This window comes from Alosa pseudoharengus, unplaced genomic scaffold (genome assembly GCF_046254945.1).
Source record: "Alosa pseudoharengus isolate Yale_2024_CS ecotype anadromous, Long Island Sound unplaced genomic scaffold, YU_APseudo_1.1 YU_APseudo_1.1_scf_3, whole genome shotgun sequence".
Taxonomy (NCBI): Eukaryota; Metazoa; Chordata; class Actinopteri; order Clupeiformes; family Clupeidae; genus Alosa; species Alosa pseudoharengus.
This window is the reverse complement of record NW_027468718.1, coordinates 17,749,194-17,763,500: the sequence shown is the minus strand read 5'-3', so window position 1 is coordinate 17,763,500 and position 14,307 is coordinate 17,749,194. Positions and strand designations below refer to the sequence as shown.

Sequence of the window (14,307 nt, the reverse complement as noted above, 5' to 3'; positions counted from 1 at the left end):
ACCTTTTTTATACAAACAAACAGTAAATAAACACGGCTTTGGAATTTCACCATCTAAAAAAAATCACAAAAAACACAGCAATGTCCTTCAATCCCCTGGTTCCCATGGCCCACCCATAGTGTTACATAACTGTTTTAGAGGAGAGACAATGTCCATACTGATTTGTTGTTTTTACAGAGTATCCCATCGGGGGTGGAGATTGGATTGAGGTGGGTGGGCATTGGGTTGCTAAAGGGGGGGTGACGGCAATCGTTCCCAAACGTACAACCCGTTTGATGGAAGAATGCTGATCTGTCGCTTCGCTTCTCTCCTCTCTCTCTCTCTCTCTCTCTCTCTCTCTCTCTCTCTCTCGGTGGCCGTTTACACCATGTGCATGGACATCTGGGAGGAGGAGCCGTATTGGCGGCCGTCGCAGGTGGCGCCGCCCTGCTGGCCACCGGCGGGATTGCCGATCATGTGCATGCCCTCCATCCCGCCAGCGGGCAGGTACTGGCGCTCTGCGAAAGCCCCGGCCCCACCAGAGGAGGAGCAGAGCAGGCCGCCCTGCGGCTTCTCTGGGCTGGCGGCCAGGCGCGGCGAGGTGGGGAAGTTGTATCCGTACAGGTTGTAGGGGTTGTGCAGGGAGAAGGCATTGTAGGAGCCTTGCTGCACGTGGTGGTGACCACCGGCGGCAAACATGTGGGCTGAGGACGGGGACGAGCCGGGCGATGAGGATGACCCAGAGCCGGACCCTGCGCCCGCCTGCATGACGTACTGCAGCTGCGAGGCCGGGAACGACGCCAACTGGCCGCCGTAGGCGTCCATCTTGGATCCGCCGCCGCCAGCGCCTCCTCCTCCACCGCTGCCGGCCCCGCCGCCGCCTCCCCCCTGCATGCCCGCGGCGATTAGGGAGGAAGTCCTCTGGGGCAGGAAGGAGTCGGAGGCCTGGGCGGACGCCACGCCGCCCCCTGCTGTCTGCAGGCGGCCGTAAGAGCCGTCGGCTGCCAGGCCCCCGTAGCCCTGCAGGGCGGCCATGTTGCTGCGGGCGCACGCCGGGTACTCGGACAGGCCCAGGTTGCAGAGCTGGCTCTCGCGGCAGCCCACGTTAAAGGTGTTGGGGGCCAGGTGGAAGGTGGGCGGGGAGCAGGACGGGGAGAGCAGGTGGGCCGCGCCGGATGGGGACGGGGTGCCATTGCTGGAGGTGGTGGGAGAGGTCCCTGTGCTGCCACCTGAGAGAGAGAGAGAGAGGGAGGGAGGGAATAGATAAACATGAGTGAGAGAAGTTAATAGGAAAACATTTTTCATAAATTTATATGAAACATTATACAAGAATAAAAGAGGACAGACATGCAGATAGATAGATAGATAGATAAATAGATAGAATGTCTGTGTGTGAGAGAGAGACGGAGAGAGAGAGATAAAGAAAGAAAGGGAGACAGGGAGAGACGGGGAGTGATGACATTGATAGATTGGGAGAGATAGGGAGTGAAAAAATGGACAGAGGGAGGAAAGAGAGAGAAACAAATACAGAATCAGAAAAAGCAATTATGAGGCGAAGGCCAGATCTCTATGGACTGAAACAAAAACAAGGGCCAAGGCCAACAATCACACTCCGAGCCGCGTCTCCTGTTTCGGAGCGCGAGGGCTGGCCGTCTCAGCGTCTCTGCACCGCGAGGAGCCCCGGCACAACCCTCCCCTTCCTCCGCCAGACAGAGCTGCTGCTCTGTTTCCCGGTTGGCACACATCCCCCTTCACGGCGCGGGCATACTGGAGACTACAGCCTCGGACCTCTGACAGCAGCACTCTTTGTTTGAGATTAGCCCAGCTTGCGTGTTTTTACTTTTTCGTTTTTTTGTGCAAGGCTAAGTAGTAAATTTTATTTGAACAGAAATGAGAAACATTTTTGTGTATTTATGTGTTTTGGACAGCGCTTTAACGAAGCTAATAGAGGCTAGAACTCTTCACTCGCTCGGCCCGTCAGGAAGCGTGGCTTTAACGTCGTAACGCAAATGTGGCTTCAGTTTGGTGCACCGCATGTCTGGTCAACAGAGCTCACAGCTTGCCCTCTCCATCCAGCATTCATAATTTAGGCACGCATGAACGTATGTCAGATGAAAAAAAGTTTTCTTTTCTTTTCGAGGGAATAAAAGACAAGCTTGGCACTACCGCACCTTGAATCAGTCAAGCTTTTTGGAACCAAATGGATAGCTGTGGGGTATCAATGGCATATTTCTTTATTAACGAGAATTTGGCCATGGTTCATATTGTGTGTGTCTATGTGTGTGCGTGTGAGTGAGTGTGTGTTTTCTTTTTACTCTGTAACACTTCAGCTTGATTCTCCACATAAAAACTAAAGAGAGAAGGAGAAAAGAAAGAGGAGAAGAGAAAAAAAGACAGCGGTTCTGGACAGCTTTAAGACCAGGAGGCACTCTTGGCTCCGGCTTTTCCTACGGCTCCATATGACTTGGATAACGGCGAGCCGAGCGATTGGCTCCCCCTCTGTGCTCTGGCGCGCTATTGGCCAAGGGGGGGAGAGACACGGCAGTGATGTCATGTTTTTTCCCCCGTAGCGGAGCAGAGGGGTGACACACAGCCTGCTGGTTTTGCCTGAGGGACCTGCTGATTACGAACATCCACAATAGAGGGACAGAGAAGGGGAGAGGAAACACTTTTTAACCCCCCCCCCCCCAAAAAAAAAAACGATAAAAAAAAAATAATAATAAAAAAGAGCAGTGAAAGTTCATCGGTGGCGCAAGGACTTTAATTAACATTTAATCTACGCAGAGAGGCCGCTGATGACAAACAGATGTCCACTCAGACAAAATACACTCGGTCCCTCGCTCACGGCTCGCGTCATCCTGACCCGTGCTGGCGAGCAAAGGCGACAGTGGATGGAGATATGAGCGGCGTCAGTTCCTTAACTTGGCCAACCCTCTGATATTAGCCACGACCAAGGTTACCACGGCCAAGGTCAGTGCAGAGACAGCATGAGCAACAAGGCAGATGATGAGAGAGAGAGAAAGAGAGGGAGAGAGAGAGAGAAAGAAAGGGAGGGGGGGGGGCAGCCATTTTTTATTTAGGATTTTTTTGTTACTTTTTTTCTCCTTGCCTTGAAGCTGCTGTGAAGTAATAAATGTCGAGGGAAATAAATGGATTACAATTGCAAATGTTTTTTCTGGGTTTCTTTTAAACCATGGTTGTAAACATAATGAATATTCAAAGACATGCCTGCTGAGGCCTTATGAGCAGGCCTGAAAGCTCTCTTCTGCTTAGCAAATAAACCTTCAGACATGTGCTCATGCATCTATACAGCCCAAATACAAACACACTCTTGGCTCTGATCAGTGGGGATGTAATGCACTGACCTCTGCTGAAGGGGCAGAGATAGGAGTTCAGAATTCAGAGGAGTTCAGAGGCTAATAGTACACACCTTGCTGTTTTTGCATGTTAGTGAAGTCTTCAAAAGTTAGAGTCCTCACGGGCGGTCTCCAGAATGCATAGGTCTCCATGATGGCCTCCAAACCAGTTCTGGGCAAAAGAGAGAGAGAGAGAGAGAGAGAGAGCGCAAGAGAGAGAGAGCGCAAGAGAGAGAGCAAAGAAAAGGAGAAAAAAGAATGAAACGGGGCAAAGAGAATAAAATGAATGCTTTTAGCCAGTGAATATTAAGCCATAAAGAAAGTCACAAGCAAAGTTACCCAAGGCTGCAGATGGCAAAAAGAGTGGAGAGAGTTGCAGGAGAAAGAGAGAGAGAGAAATGTAGTGACAGACAGACATACAGAATGAAGGAATGAGTGATAGAAGTCATTATTGAGAGAGCGACAGGTACAGTCAAAGAGCAAGACAGAGAGAAAAAAGAAGGAAATATACATAAAGGTATAGGCAGACAGAGAGAGAGAGAGAGTGGCAAAGGGACAGAGAGAGAGAGGGAGAGAGAGGGGCAAAGGAAAGAGAGAGAGAGTGAGAGAGGCCTGGAGGAAACTGCAGCCAGTAAAAGGGAGCAGGTTTTTACTATGCACATAAATCTGGGTGACGTTTCATCTCGGATCCGTACACGGCTCTCCTTCCTGCGTGATTTACTCTCCTGCGCCTCGCTGGGCCTGAGCCCAGAGCACCCCCCCCCCCCACACACACACACACACACACACACACACCCCAGCCCTGGCCCACGCCTGCCCCCACCTCACCCGTGTTATTTTAAGGGCCGTAACTCTCGAGCCAGCCTTGCTCGTTAGCGAGACACGCTAATCACACAGCCTTCAGTCATAACTAAACTCATTCATAACAGGAGAGGGGGGTACAAGGGCAAAATAAATGCCCCCCCTCCCATCCCACCTCACCCCACCCCACCCCATAGTCCACTCAGCCCCAAAGTATTTAGTGTTGCTAACTTACCCTTAGAATAACAATCAGCAGCCAAAGGCTATGGTAATATCCGTAAAAACCAGACAGTAATCGTTTAATTCCCATAGATGCGTTGGATTTATTGTGCTGTTGATTCATAACTGGACATGGTCATTTATTTTGCAATTAGTTTGGCAAATGTAGCCTATGCAGTCCGTGGGCCTTCTACTTAGCTCAGTGGTTGTGCATTAGTGTTTCGCTCAGCATAGATGCAAATAGAAATGAGAGCTAGTTGTTTGCTCGCAGTGTAAAATTATGCTAAATCTGGGTATGTGTGTGGATGAATGCACATTTCTCCCTATAAATATCTGATTCCTGCGTAATCGTTTCATCTCTATTTTTCTGCAATGAAAATCTAACGCTAGTTCATAAATCAGGCGCTCTATTGTTTGAAAAATGAAAAAAGATGTCTCAAATATCTTTGTGGATAATGCACTCCAGATGGACAGGCGCTTTCATGTGCTGTGGGTCTGCTGCGGCCCTCTCCTCGTTATATGATAATTCAGACGCACATCTTATGGCGAACGAGCGCGGGGCAGAGAGAGAGGGAGAGAGAAAGAAAGAAAGAGAGAGGGTGGGGAGGAGTGGAATGAAGGAGAGAAGGAAGGGAGGGGGAGAATGAGAGGCACTGAAGGGTAGTCACAGAGAGAGGGATGAGGAGTGACAAATGGAAAGAGATAGATGGACAGATAGAGGCGCAGATAGAAAGAAGAAGAAAAGCACACAAGGACGCGAGAGACTGACGCGGACGCCTGAGCCAAATCATATGACGTTATCGCGCACTCACTCATTGGTGGATTCCTGGCAGTGACAACGGAGGCTGATTTTATGTGGAGCGGCATATGGGATTAAGCGGCATCCCGAGAGGATTATTTCCATATTAAGGGGAGCGTGCAAACTAGCATATGCGAAATACCCCCAAAAGCTGGAGAGGATTTATGTACCTAAGATCATGGATCCGCAGAAACCACAACATACCTGTTTCTTCCTGAGTCGCGGAATCCCTTTGCAAATGGATTACGGTCAATCTTCAGTCGAGTGATCTGTTTGCAAAAAAAAAAAAAAAGGAAGCAAGAAAAAACAATGACGTTCACTTTGAATAAATCACAACAACTAATGCTCAACATCACTGACATGAATTAGCGGCAAATCACTTCCAATCGTTTTCTGAGACGGAGAACCCGGGGCTGTAATGTTTAAGAGGCTTTTAGCTCAGTTGGTGCATCAAACCTTAAAGCATTCTCTATGGTTGAGACGTTACCACTGCTTGCATACCTAAAGTGCCACCACAGCACTTGATTGAAAACTGTGGCAGGCACTCAGGCTCAAAGCGAAGCACTGGAGTATACACTCTCAAAGCATGGGTGGGCTACTCTTGGCAAACTAACACTGTTGTTTCGACATTGAGGTTGGAAGGCAACAGGGATTAGAAGATTCTTACAGCAGTACACAGCTATTTAGATTGCATAGCCGTGCCTGAATTTCAATCCACCTAAACGTGAGGTCTGTTAAGTCTTCCCACACTTCCTATTGGTGAAAAAAGGGGGCTGCTTCTCAGGAGTGAAAATATAAACTATGTGTCATTTTCATTGGATAGTATGTTGAGGTACAGAGGACCTGATTTGTCAATTGGACCAACTCCTGAGCAACACAGAATCTAATTGGAGGACTTTTGAGCAACACAGAATCTAATTGGAGAACTCCAGATGGATAACACGTTTTGTGAGATTTCCAAAATGGATGGTCAAATGTGCAGCACATATGGCATGGGTGAGGCAAGCAGAGACAGACAGACAGACAGACAGACAGACAGACAGAGAACAAGAGAGGCAGTGATAGACAGAAAATCTATCGAAGAGACATATATTGAGAGAGAGCAGATAGAGAGAGACAGCCACACAAACAAGTGAAAACAAAAGAGTATGGAGAAAATGACAATTGAAATAAATGGAAAATAATGGAGTTATATTATTAAATCATAGTTTAAAAATCAAAACAAAACAATGTAACAGTGTAAGAAAACAAAAACAAACAAAAAGAAATGTACGCTAATGCAACGCTGACCTGTTGATTCTGGTAGGCTGTGACGGTGGTGAAGACAGTCTCAGGGAAGCTGAAGGTCTTGACCCCGTCACCGCTGGGGACAGGCTTGGTTGGGGAGAGGTCACTGCTGAAGTCCTTCCGGATCACATGCACACGTGGCTGGTACTTGTGCATGGAGTGGAGGATGATCTGGAGCAGGGACAAACGAGACAGACACTGCGATTAGAGGAGCTGTGTGTGTGTGTGTGTGTGTGTGTGTGTGTGTGTGTGTGTGTGTGTGTGTGTGTGTGTGTGTCTGTATGTGTGAGTATGTGTGTTTTCCACATGTGTGTGTGTGTGTGTGTGTATGTGTGTGTAAAAGTGAGTGAGTATGTGTGTGTGTGTGTCCATCTCTGCCAATATCTGCAGTATTTAACATGTACATTAAATTCTCACAATCTTACAATCAATATTATCACAATATATGGCTTTCAATAACATTGTCATTTTAAAAAAAAAAATGGGGAGAAAAATATGTTTGGGCAAGTGGCGTGAGATTTATGGAGAGATAGAAAAAGAGGGAGGGAGAGAGAGAGAAAGAGAGGAAGGATTTTAAGATTCCATGAACCTGAGCAGAGTGACTGAGTGAGTGTGTGTGTGTATGTGTGTGTGTGTGTGTGTGTGTGTGTGCACATCTTGAGCATGTTTTTGCACTCATGCAGAGAGGAAACGTATCATTCAGGCAGGACACCCACGCTTATTGTGTGTGAACAGCACTTACACGGAACATATATTTCTGGCTATGGGTGGACATCTGCGGTTTTACATCTACGCATGCTGATGTGCTAGAGTGTGCCTGGTAATGTGTATGTATGTGTGTGTGTGTGTGTGTGTGTGTGTGTGTGTGTGTGTGTGTCTGTCTGTCTATGCATATTTCTGGTTATGTGTTCCTCTGTATGTGTGTATGTGTTTATATGTGTATGCGTCTGTGTGTGTCAGTGTGTGTGTGTGTGTGTATGCATTTGTGTGTGTCAGTGTGTGTGAGTGTGTGTGTGTGTGTGTGTGTGTGTGTGTGTGTGTGTGTGTGTGTGTGTGTGTGTGATCCCACTTCTGGGCTCAGTGAACTGTGAGTCCCAATTTAAAAGCTGCCACAGGATCTGGCTCTCTAGAAGTGTCCAGGCCAGGCCAGCTCGTCTGCTGCAAATCAACACATTAAAGGCCTTCTCCAGGCCTGAGCCTTGCATGCAAAGAAACACATGGTGTGTTTTTCTGTTTTTGAGTGTGTGTGTACCTTATTTGATGTGCATTTTCAGAGACAGGGAATATTTACAAAAGCAGTGAAACAGAGAAAACTATGTGGAATGCGTGAATACGTCCATGTGCATGCACAACTCTGTTTTTGTACTGTTGTGAGAATGTGAGTGTGTGTGTTTCTGTGTGTGTGTGTGAGAGAGAGAGAGAGACAGAGAAAAAGAGTGTATGTGTAACAGCAGTGACCTTGACACTCACACACACGTTCACACACATGTTTACACACACACACACACACACACACACACACACACACACACACACACACACATACACACACACACACACACACACACACACACATACACACACACAGCAACATGCAGACTGAAGCAACGCGTCAGGCGTGTTTTCACACCAGCGCCGCTGCGGCATCAGATCCGGATCCGAGGCCCACGTCACCCCCTGCCCCACGGCACAAAGTCTGCTCCTAATTACAGGCAGAGTGAGCCGGTCTTCCCCTGGGCCCTCCGGACAAAACCAAGGGGGTCACTCAGACACGTCCAACAACCAAAAAAAAAAAAAAAAATCCCAGCGACAAAAAGGAAAGAAAAAAACAGTAACAGTAAATTTGATATTCTAGCACCTTCCACCTCCTCACCTCTGCCGGTTTCTGCTCTTTGCCCTCAGCTCTTCCCTGGTGCCATGAGAGGATCGACATGGGGGGTACCAGGGAAAAAAACATGAACAGTAAATGTCACATTCTGGAACCTTCACCCTTTTGCACACTACCCACAACATGTATTACCACAAGGCCAAACCATTCATGCATTCCTCCTCCACACTTCATCCACCCCCCCTTTCTCTCTTTCTCTCTTTCTCACCCTCTCTTTCAATATCTTTGATAGACTGGACTGGACAGGATAACTGGGACCCATTGAGAAAAGAAAAACATTTTTTAAAAAAACTAACCAAAAAGAATAATCAGAATCTGAATATTTACTATTTGTGGGCACCCTCCACCTGTTCACACAGATTGTTATCTTAACCTTTCCCTCTGTCACACCCTCTCTCCTCCTACATGCCCCAATAGGGACCACAGTCATGGTGTGTGTGTGTGTGTGTGTGTGTGGGGGGGGGGGGGGGGGTTGTGGTTGGGCATGAGAGAGTCCAGGCTAAGGCCCCCTTACCCTTCCATCAGCCTGGGTGTTCTGTGGGGTTTGGCCAGGGGTAAATGCTCGGCGCATTACCGCCCTGCTTTCCAAAGCCGCATCGCTAAAGCCCGACCCCGCTCGCCTGTCCATCGCACGTGTTGCTTTCAGGCACAGGGGCATGGGGGACCGAGGAGGGGGGTATGGGGGGGGCGGGGGTGTATCCAGGCTTGTGTTCTGTGGGTCACAAGTTCTTAGTGTTGGGGGTGTCTATGTAGCAAAGCTGTTTCACTGGTGAATAATGAAGTGTGGGGGGGGGAGGGGGCAGGCATGAGGCCTTTTATCCGAGCTTTGGGAAGACATCCCTGACATCCTGCTCTGGGCTGTGGGGAAGGATTATAGCCATGTTGTAGTTAGCTGGATATTCTTAGCTGACCTCACCCCCATGGTCTGCACTGGCAGCCTGGGGTGAAATTGAGCCTGTATGGGCACTGCCAAGAGTGACCCCCATGCCCATCCAACCACCCCCAATGGCCCTGGCTGGAACACATGTCGGGGGGTATTTGGGCATAATGCGTGTAATACAGCCGTACACGGTGACTCGTCGCACAGCTTACTGGGACCACATGCTGAAGGTGAACCTCAGAGTGCACGCAGGGCACAATGATTCAGTCAGTTACTACCAAAGATTCTAGAACAGAGCGCTCTGTTCTAGAATCTTTGGTTACTACCCTCACCTTAAGCCACCCGATTGGTTTCTACTCTAGAAGTGGGTAGGGAGAAATATGGCTGCTGTTGTCATTTTTCAGCGAGCAAAGAGCAGAATGTGTTTGTCTTCCGGGTACATTAAATACAGCTAATGATCATAAAAGGATAGGGTCATATAATGCAGCGCGTCTGCCTTTTCAAAGACATCAGCAGAAGCTAAAACAACAGCAGTAGTACCAAAAAGAGCGAACAGTGTCTTGCCTCTCCAGAGACTTGTTATGTACTTATTATGTCTGTATTGTAACAAGATCCGTAATGAAAGTTGACAGCTTTTTAGAGTAATTTTGAGTGATGAGGAGGGAGAGGTGTGTGAACAAGAGGATGACTAGGTGGTGGCAGGGGATCACCACAGAGCAGGTTTTACTCCCACTCTCCATCATTGCAGACGAATAAATTACTTTTATGAGACGCGGTCGGACCAAAAAAATAACCCCAAAACAGTCCCGACATTTGGCTTGGCTAGTCGTTGCATTATATAGCTCACGCCCAAACCTGTCTGTATATGTCAGAATGATCGAGCAGTACAGACATGAGGAAAAACAGACAGTCATTCCCAACACATACGAGTCTGTAGCGGCCATTTTGGAGAGAGGAGCTGAATCATACACTAGACAGTGAGACACTGAGACACTGTCTCACTCAATCACTTTCAAAGGTTTAGAGGGTTCACCAATAATAAAAAAAACGGAGGGTTCATCGATAAAAAAGAAACTTCAGCTCCCCACACCGAGCCCCCAATGGGGACTTGAGCCTCCGTAATGATAGATTTGAGAAGGCTTTGCAAATATGTCCGTAAGAAGATAATCAAACCAGTCTGGCGAAGCTCTTCCTTCACTTTGAGCTGGTGCCTAAGCCTCATCTCTCGCCGTATCTGTGTCACAGCTTATCACCAGCGACATCGCTCCGAGGACATGCTCACCACTGGCGGTCCAAGCGGCAGTAAACATCAACATGGCAGAGGCCGGCCCATCTATCCTCCCTCTAATCAGATCTGAACATCAGCCCAGTAATCCAAGAGCTGCTCCTTTGAAACGATCCATGGCAGCCACGCCATCACAGAAAGTGAGAGAAAAAGACAGAGAGAGATAGGGAGAGAGTGTGGGGAGGGAGAAGGACAAGAAACAGCAATAGAGAGATAGAGAGAGAAGAAAGAGAAGAGTGTATTGGAGTTGTTCCCTGTCCCAAATGACGACAGTCAGATCAGACCGGCGCATCCAGCCATCCTCGATGTGGGGGCGCGGGCCCTCGCGGTTTTGGGCCACAGATCGGCCGCACCACATTGTTGTTCTCAGTCACTGTCACCATGGTGGTGGGTATCCATGGCGACACAGCATGAAGGCTCCCTGGAATGGATTGGAGTGGAGGGAGAGAGAGCTGTCGCTAGAAATAGCAACTCTGGGCTGGCTCGCCAACTCCAGTCGCTCACGCGAATGGGCGCTCCATCATCGGAGTGGGAGCAGAGGAAGGGGACAGGGAAAATCAGTCATGAGGACTTTCACGTTTCAAGTGGGGAGCGAACACGACGTGAAGAAGCTCGCTGTATTCCCCAGCAGCACCATGGGACACAGGACAAGGGACTGTCTGAGAATACCACTCCTTCTCCGTCTGCTATTGTCTTTGAGCTGCATGACTCAGTGCCCTCAAAACACATGCTGCATTTACTGTAAACCAAATGGGCGAGTCTATATTAATCTCCAGCAAAGACTGGCTTCATTTGATATGAAACAGACAAACCGACAGCACTTCTATGGAAGAGGCAGAGCTGTTGCTTTTCAGCCCAATAACACTCAGTAGTGAGCCTCTTAATCATTGCAGGTGTTCCTTAATTAAGAAAGTGTTTCATTACAAGTGCTTAATTAAGTGATGAGCTGTGTTTTCTGCTCTGCTGTCATAATGTAGAATGTGGATCTACAAAGTACACTCACACTGAATGAGTATGTGTAACTAACTGGGACATCTATTCACTACATATAGGTGTATGCAGAAATTAGGAATGAGCTGATAACTCCCTATAACATAATGAGACTACATAACAACATCCTTAATATTTATTTTACAGAATATATATGTAGTATATTATAGAGAGTTGGCGTGAAAGACCACAATGGGATGGTTTGGCTGTTGGTTTTCATAGACCTCTGAAGTTCGTCTACAAAAAGGAACCAAAGCTGCCATCTTTGACCGGGTGTTAATTGAAGCTAACTACCAATGGCAAGTTGCATTGCAAGTTAGCTCTAACTTGGTCTAAACTAGGTAGCAAAAATAAAAGTTTTCCATCTTAACGTACGTGGTATCCACTAGAAGGCAGAGGACACAAGTGTGTAGAGCAAAACGTTGGTTGAATGAGCAGAGTGAGGTGATTGGTTGATTGAATAAATGGAATGAAATGATTAATTAATTGAATGGGCGGAATAAAATGGTTGGTTGATTGACTGGCTCCAATGAGGTGATTGGGTGATTGAATGAGTGGAGTGACTGAAGTATGCAGTTGATTGGCTGGAAAACAGCTCCAGAAACAGGTGAGAAACAGGTTAAGGTGTGTCAGGCTGGCAGGTTTGCTTACATGGCCCTGGTCGTCCAGCTCGTTGTTGGTGAGCTTGAGCTTGTCGAAGCTGACGACCTGTCTCATCCAGGTGTCCCCAGAGGCCAGCGAGTCTGGGTGGATGTAGACCCGCGGGGGCACGGGAGAGTCGGCGTTGCCCGCCACCATCCACTTGGAGCTGTGGTACACATACCTGCACAGAAGACACACAAGGCATGGGTCAGGATTAAGGTTGGAATTATGCTTTTGAGCATAGAAAAAAATAAAGCATAGCAAATTCAAGGTTTATACAAATGGCTCACTGGAATATTTAAGAAAAGTCGTTGACTTTCTCAAAATGATGAAGTGACTTTTTTTTAACTTTATACTGATCAGTACAAATTTACTGTAAAAGTACCGAACACCCTCAGTGATCTCACATAATCTCTTGAGTACATGAGATGCACTTATATTCACAGCTCCCTCTTTATATAAATACGCTACAATTGTTTTATAAAGGTGCTTTGGACAATTTTTTCGTTGCTTGCACCCTCACTTGCCAATATCTCAGTTCCAAAATATAGATGCATGAAAATTTTAATCTCTTCCTTTGAAACATTGCATTCAACTTTTGCATTTAAAGAGAATATTCCAGGAGACGTTTTGGTCAGCCTCCCTGTCAGACCCTCCACCCTCCAGCAGGATCAACATGAACATACTGGGCCCGAATTCGGCAGCAATATAGGTAGCAGAAGCTACATCAAGGCGGTGACTATGAAATGGGCGAGACCTCTCTGGTGAAGTGAAATTGAATAAACCAATCACATGCAACCAGTGTTAAATTCTGAACTAACTATCTGTCTTTTATTAATTAACCAGTGTTAAATTATGAACTAACTATCTGTCTTTTATTAATTAACCAGTGTTCAATTCTGAACTAACTATCTGTCTTTTATTAATTAACTTCGGCCTGACTCTGCCCACTTGATGCGTCTGACTTCACTCTGGTCGCAGTGCACATGTAAAATACACTGTCAAACTCGCACCCCATGTCTGTGTGCACTGAGCTGCAACATTGAGGGACTGGTATGTAAAACTGACTGATGTTTAGCAGACACTTCATCCAAAGCGACTCGGACTCGCAACGGCAGGAATTGATCCTGCGTCGACAACTGGAGACGTTACCACTGCATCACCACACCCGCATCCAGCTTGTTCGTCAACGGCAAGAGCACGAGAGTTGTTCTACATTTAGAACTATGAATAGAATATAGAGATGGGAAAGCACTGAATAGGTTTAGAATGATGAATAGAACACAGAGATGGCAGAACCCTCAAAAGATTTAGAATGATGAGTTGAACACAGAGATGGCAGAACACTGAATAGGTTTAGAAGGATGAGTAGAACACAGATAGCAGAACACTGAATAGGTTTAGAAGGATGAGTAGAACACAGAGATGGCAGAACACTGAATAGGTTGAGTAGAACACATGAAATTGTCCCAAGGTGCTTCATGGAGCCCGGGTGCCTGAACCCCTGACAACAAGCACTAAAGCCAGAGTGCCACGGCATCGCTCCCTTTTAACAGGAAGAAACCTTCAGCAAAACCCAGCTCAAAATGGGGGGGGGGGGGGGGGCATCTGCTTGGGTTACAGTGTCATGAATGAGCCGGTAGTGTCCTACATGCAGCATACTATGATATTTGACAAGGTTATGAACCTTTCTATCAGCAGCTGAGCAGATCAGTAGACCACACTCATCCACTCATCCACCAAAAAACAGCATACATGAACCCTTCAGTCAGGCCACGAACCCACAGACAAAATAACATACACACACACACACACACACATGTACACCCACACACACACACAGATGTACACACACACACAGATGCAGACACAAGACGCAAGTAAACACATACACACAGACTCAGACACACAGATATAGACACACACACACAACTATGCCTATATTACATACTTCCTATCCCTAATTTGAAGTCATGGTCATTAAAATCCTGATCAATGTTTGGGTTATAATGTACCACACATCCACCCATACACACACACACACAAGCGCACACGCATGCACGCACACACACGCACACACACACACGCACACACACAAGCACACACACACACACACACACACAGATGGGGGAAGCGAGGCCCTTGGGCTCCCCACAGGAGATGGAGGACTGTGCTGTTGCT

At 47.3% G+C, this 14,307-nt stretch overlaps 1 protein-coding gene across 2 annotated transcripts in view; it reads right to left on the bottom strand.

Annotated features, from left to right (window-relative positions):
- Positions 1-360: 360 nt before the first annotated feature.
- Positions 361-14,307, bottom strand: part of tbx15 (T-box transcription factor 15) — a 27,832-nt gene continuing 13,885 nt past the window's right edge. The window contains exons 4-9 of one of the 2 annotated variants that reach the window (XM_076262559.1): positions 12,136-12,307; positions 6,445-6,612; positions 5,359-5,423; positions 3,410-3,507; positions 861-1,208; positions 361-827 (exon numbers count right to left, since the gene is read on the bottom strand). In XM_076262559.1, the coding sequence (XP_076118674.1) occupies positions 361-827; positions 861-1,208; positions 3,410-3,507; positions 5,359-5,423; positions 6,445-6,612; positions 12,136-12,307 (1,318 nt within the window). Of the gene's footprint in view, positions 1,209-3,409; positions 3,508-5,358; positions 5,424-6,444; positions 6,613-12,135; positions 12,308-14,307 lie in introns of both variants that reach the window. The other variant, XM_076262558.1, reaches the window with a different exon arrangement.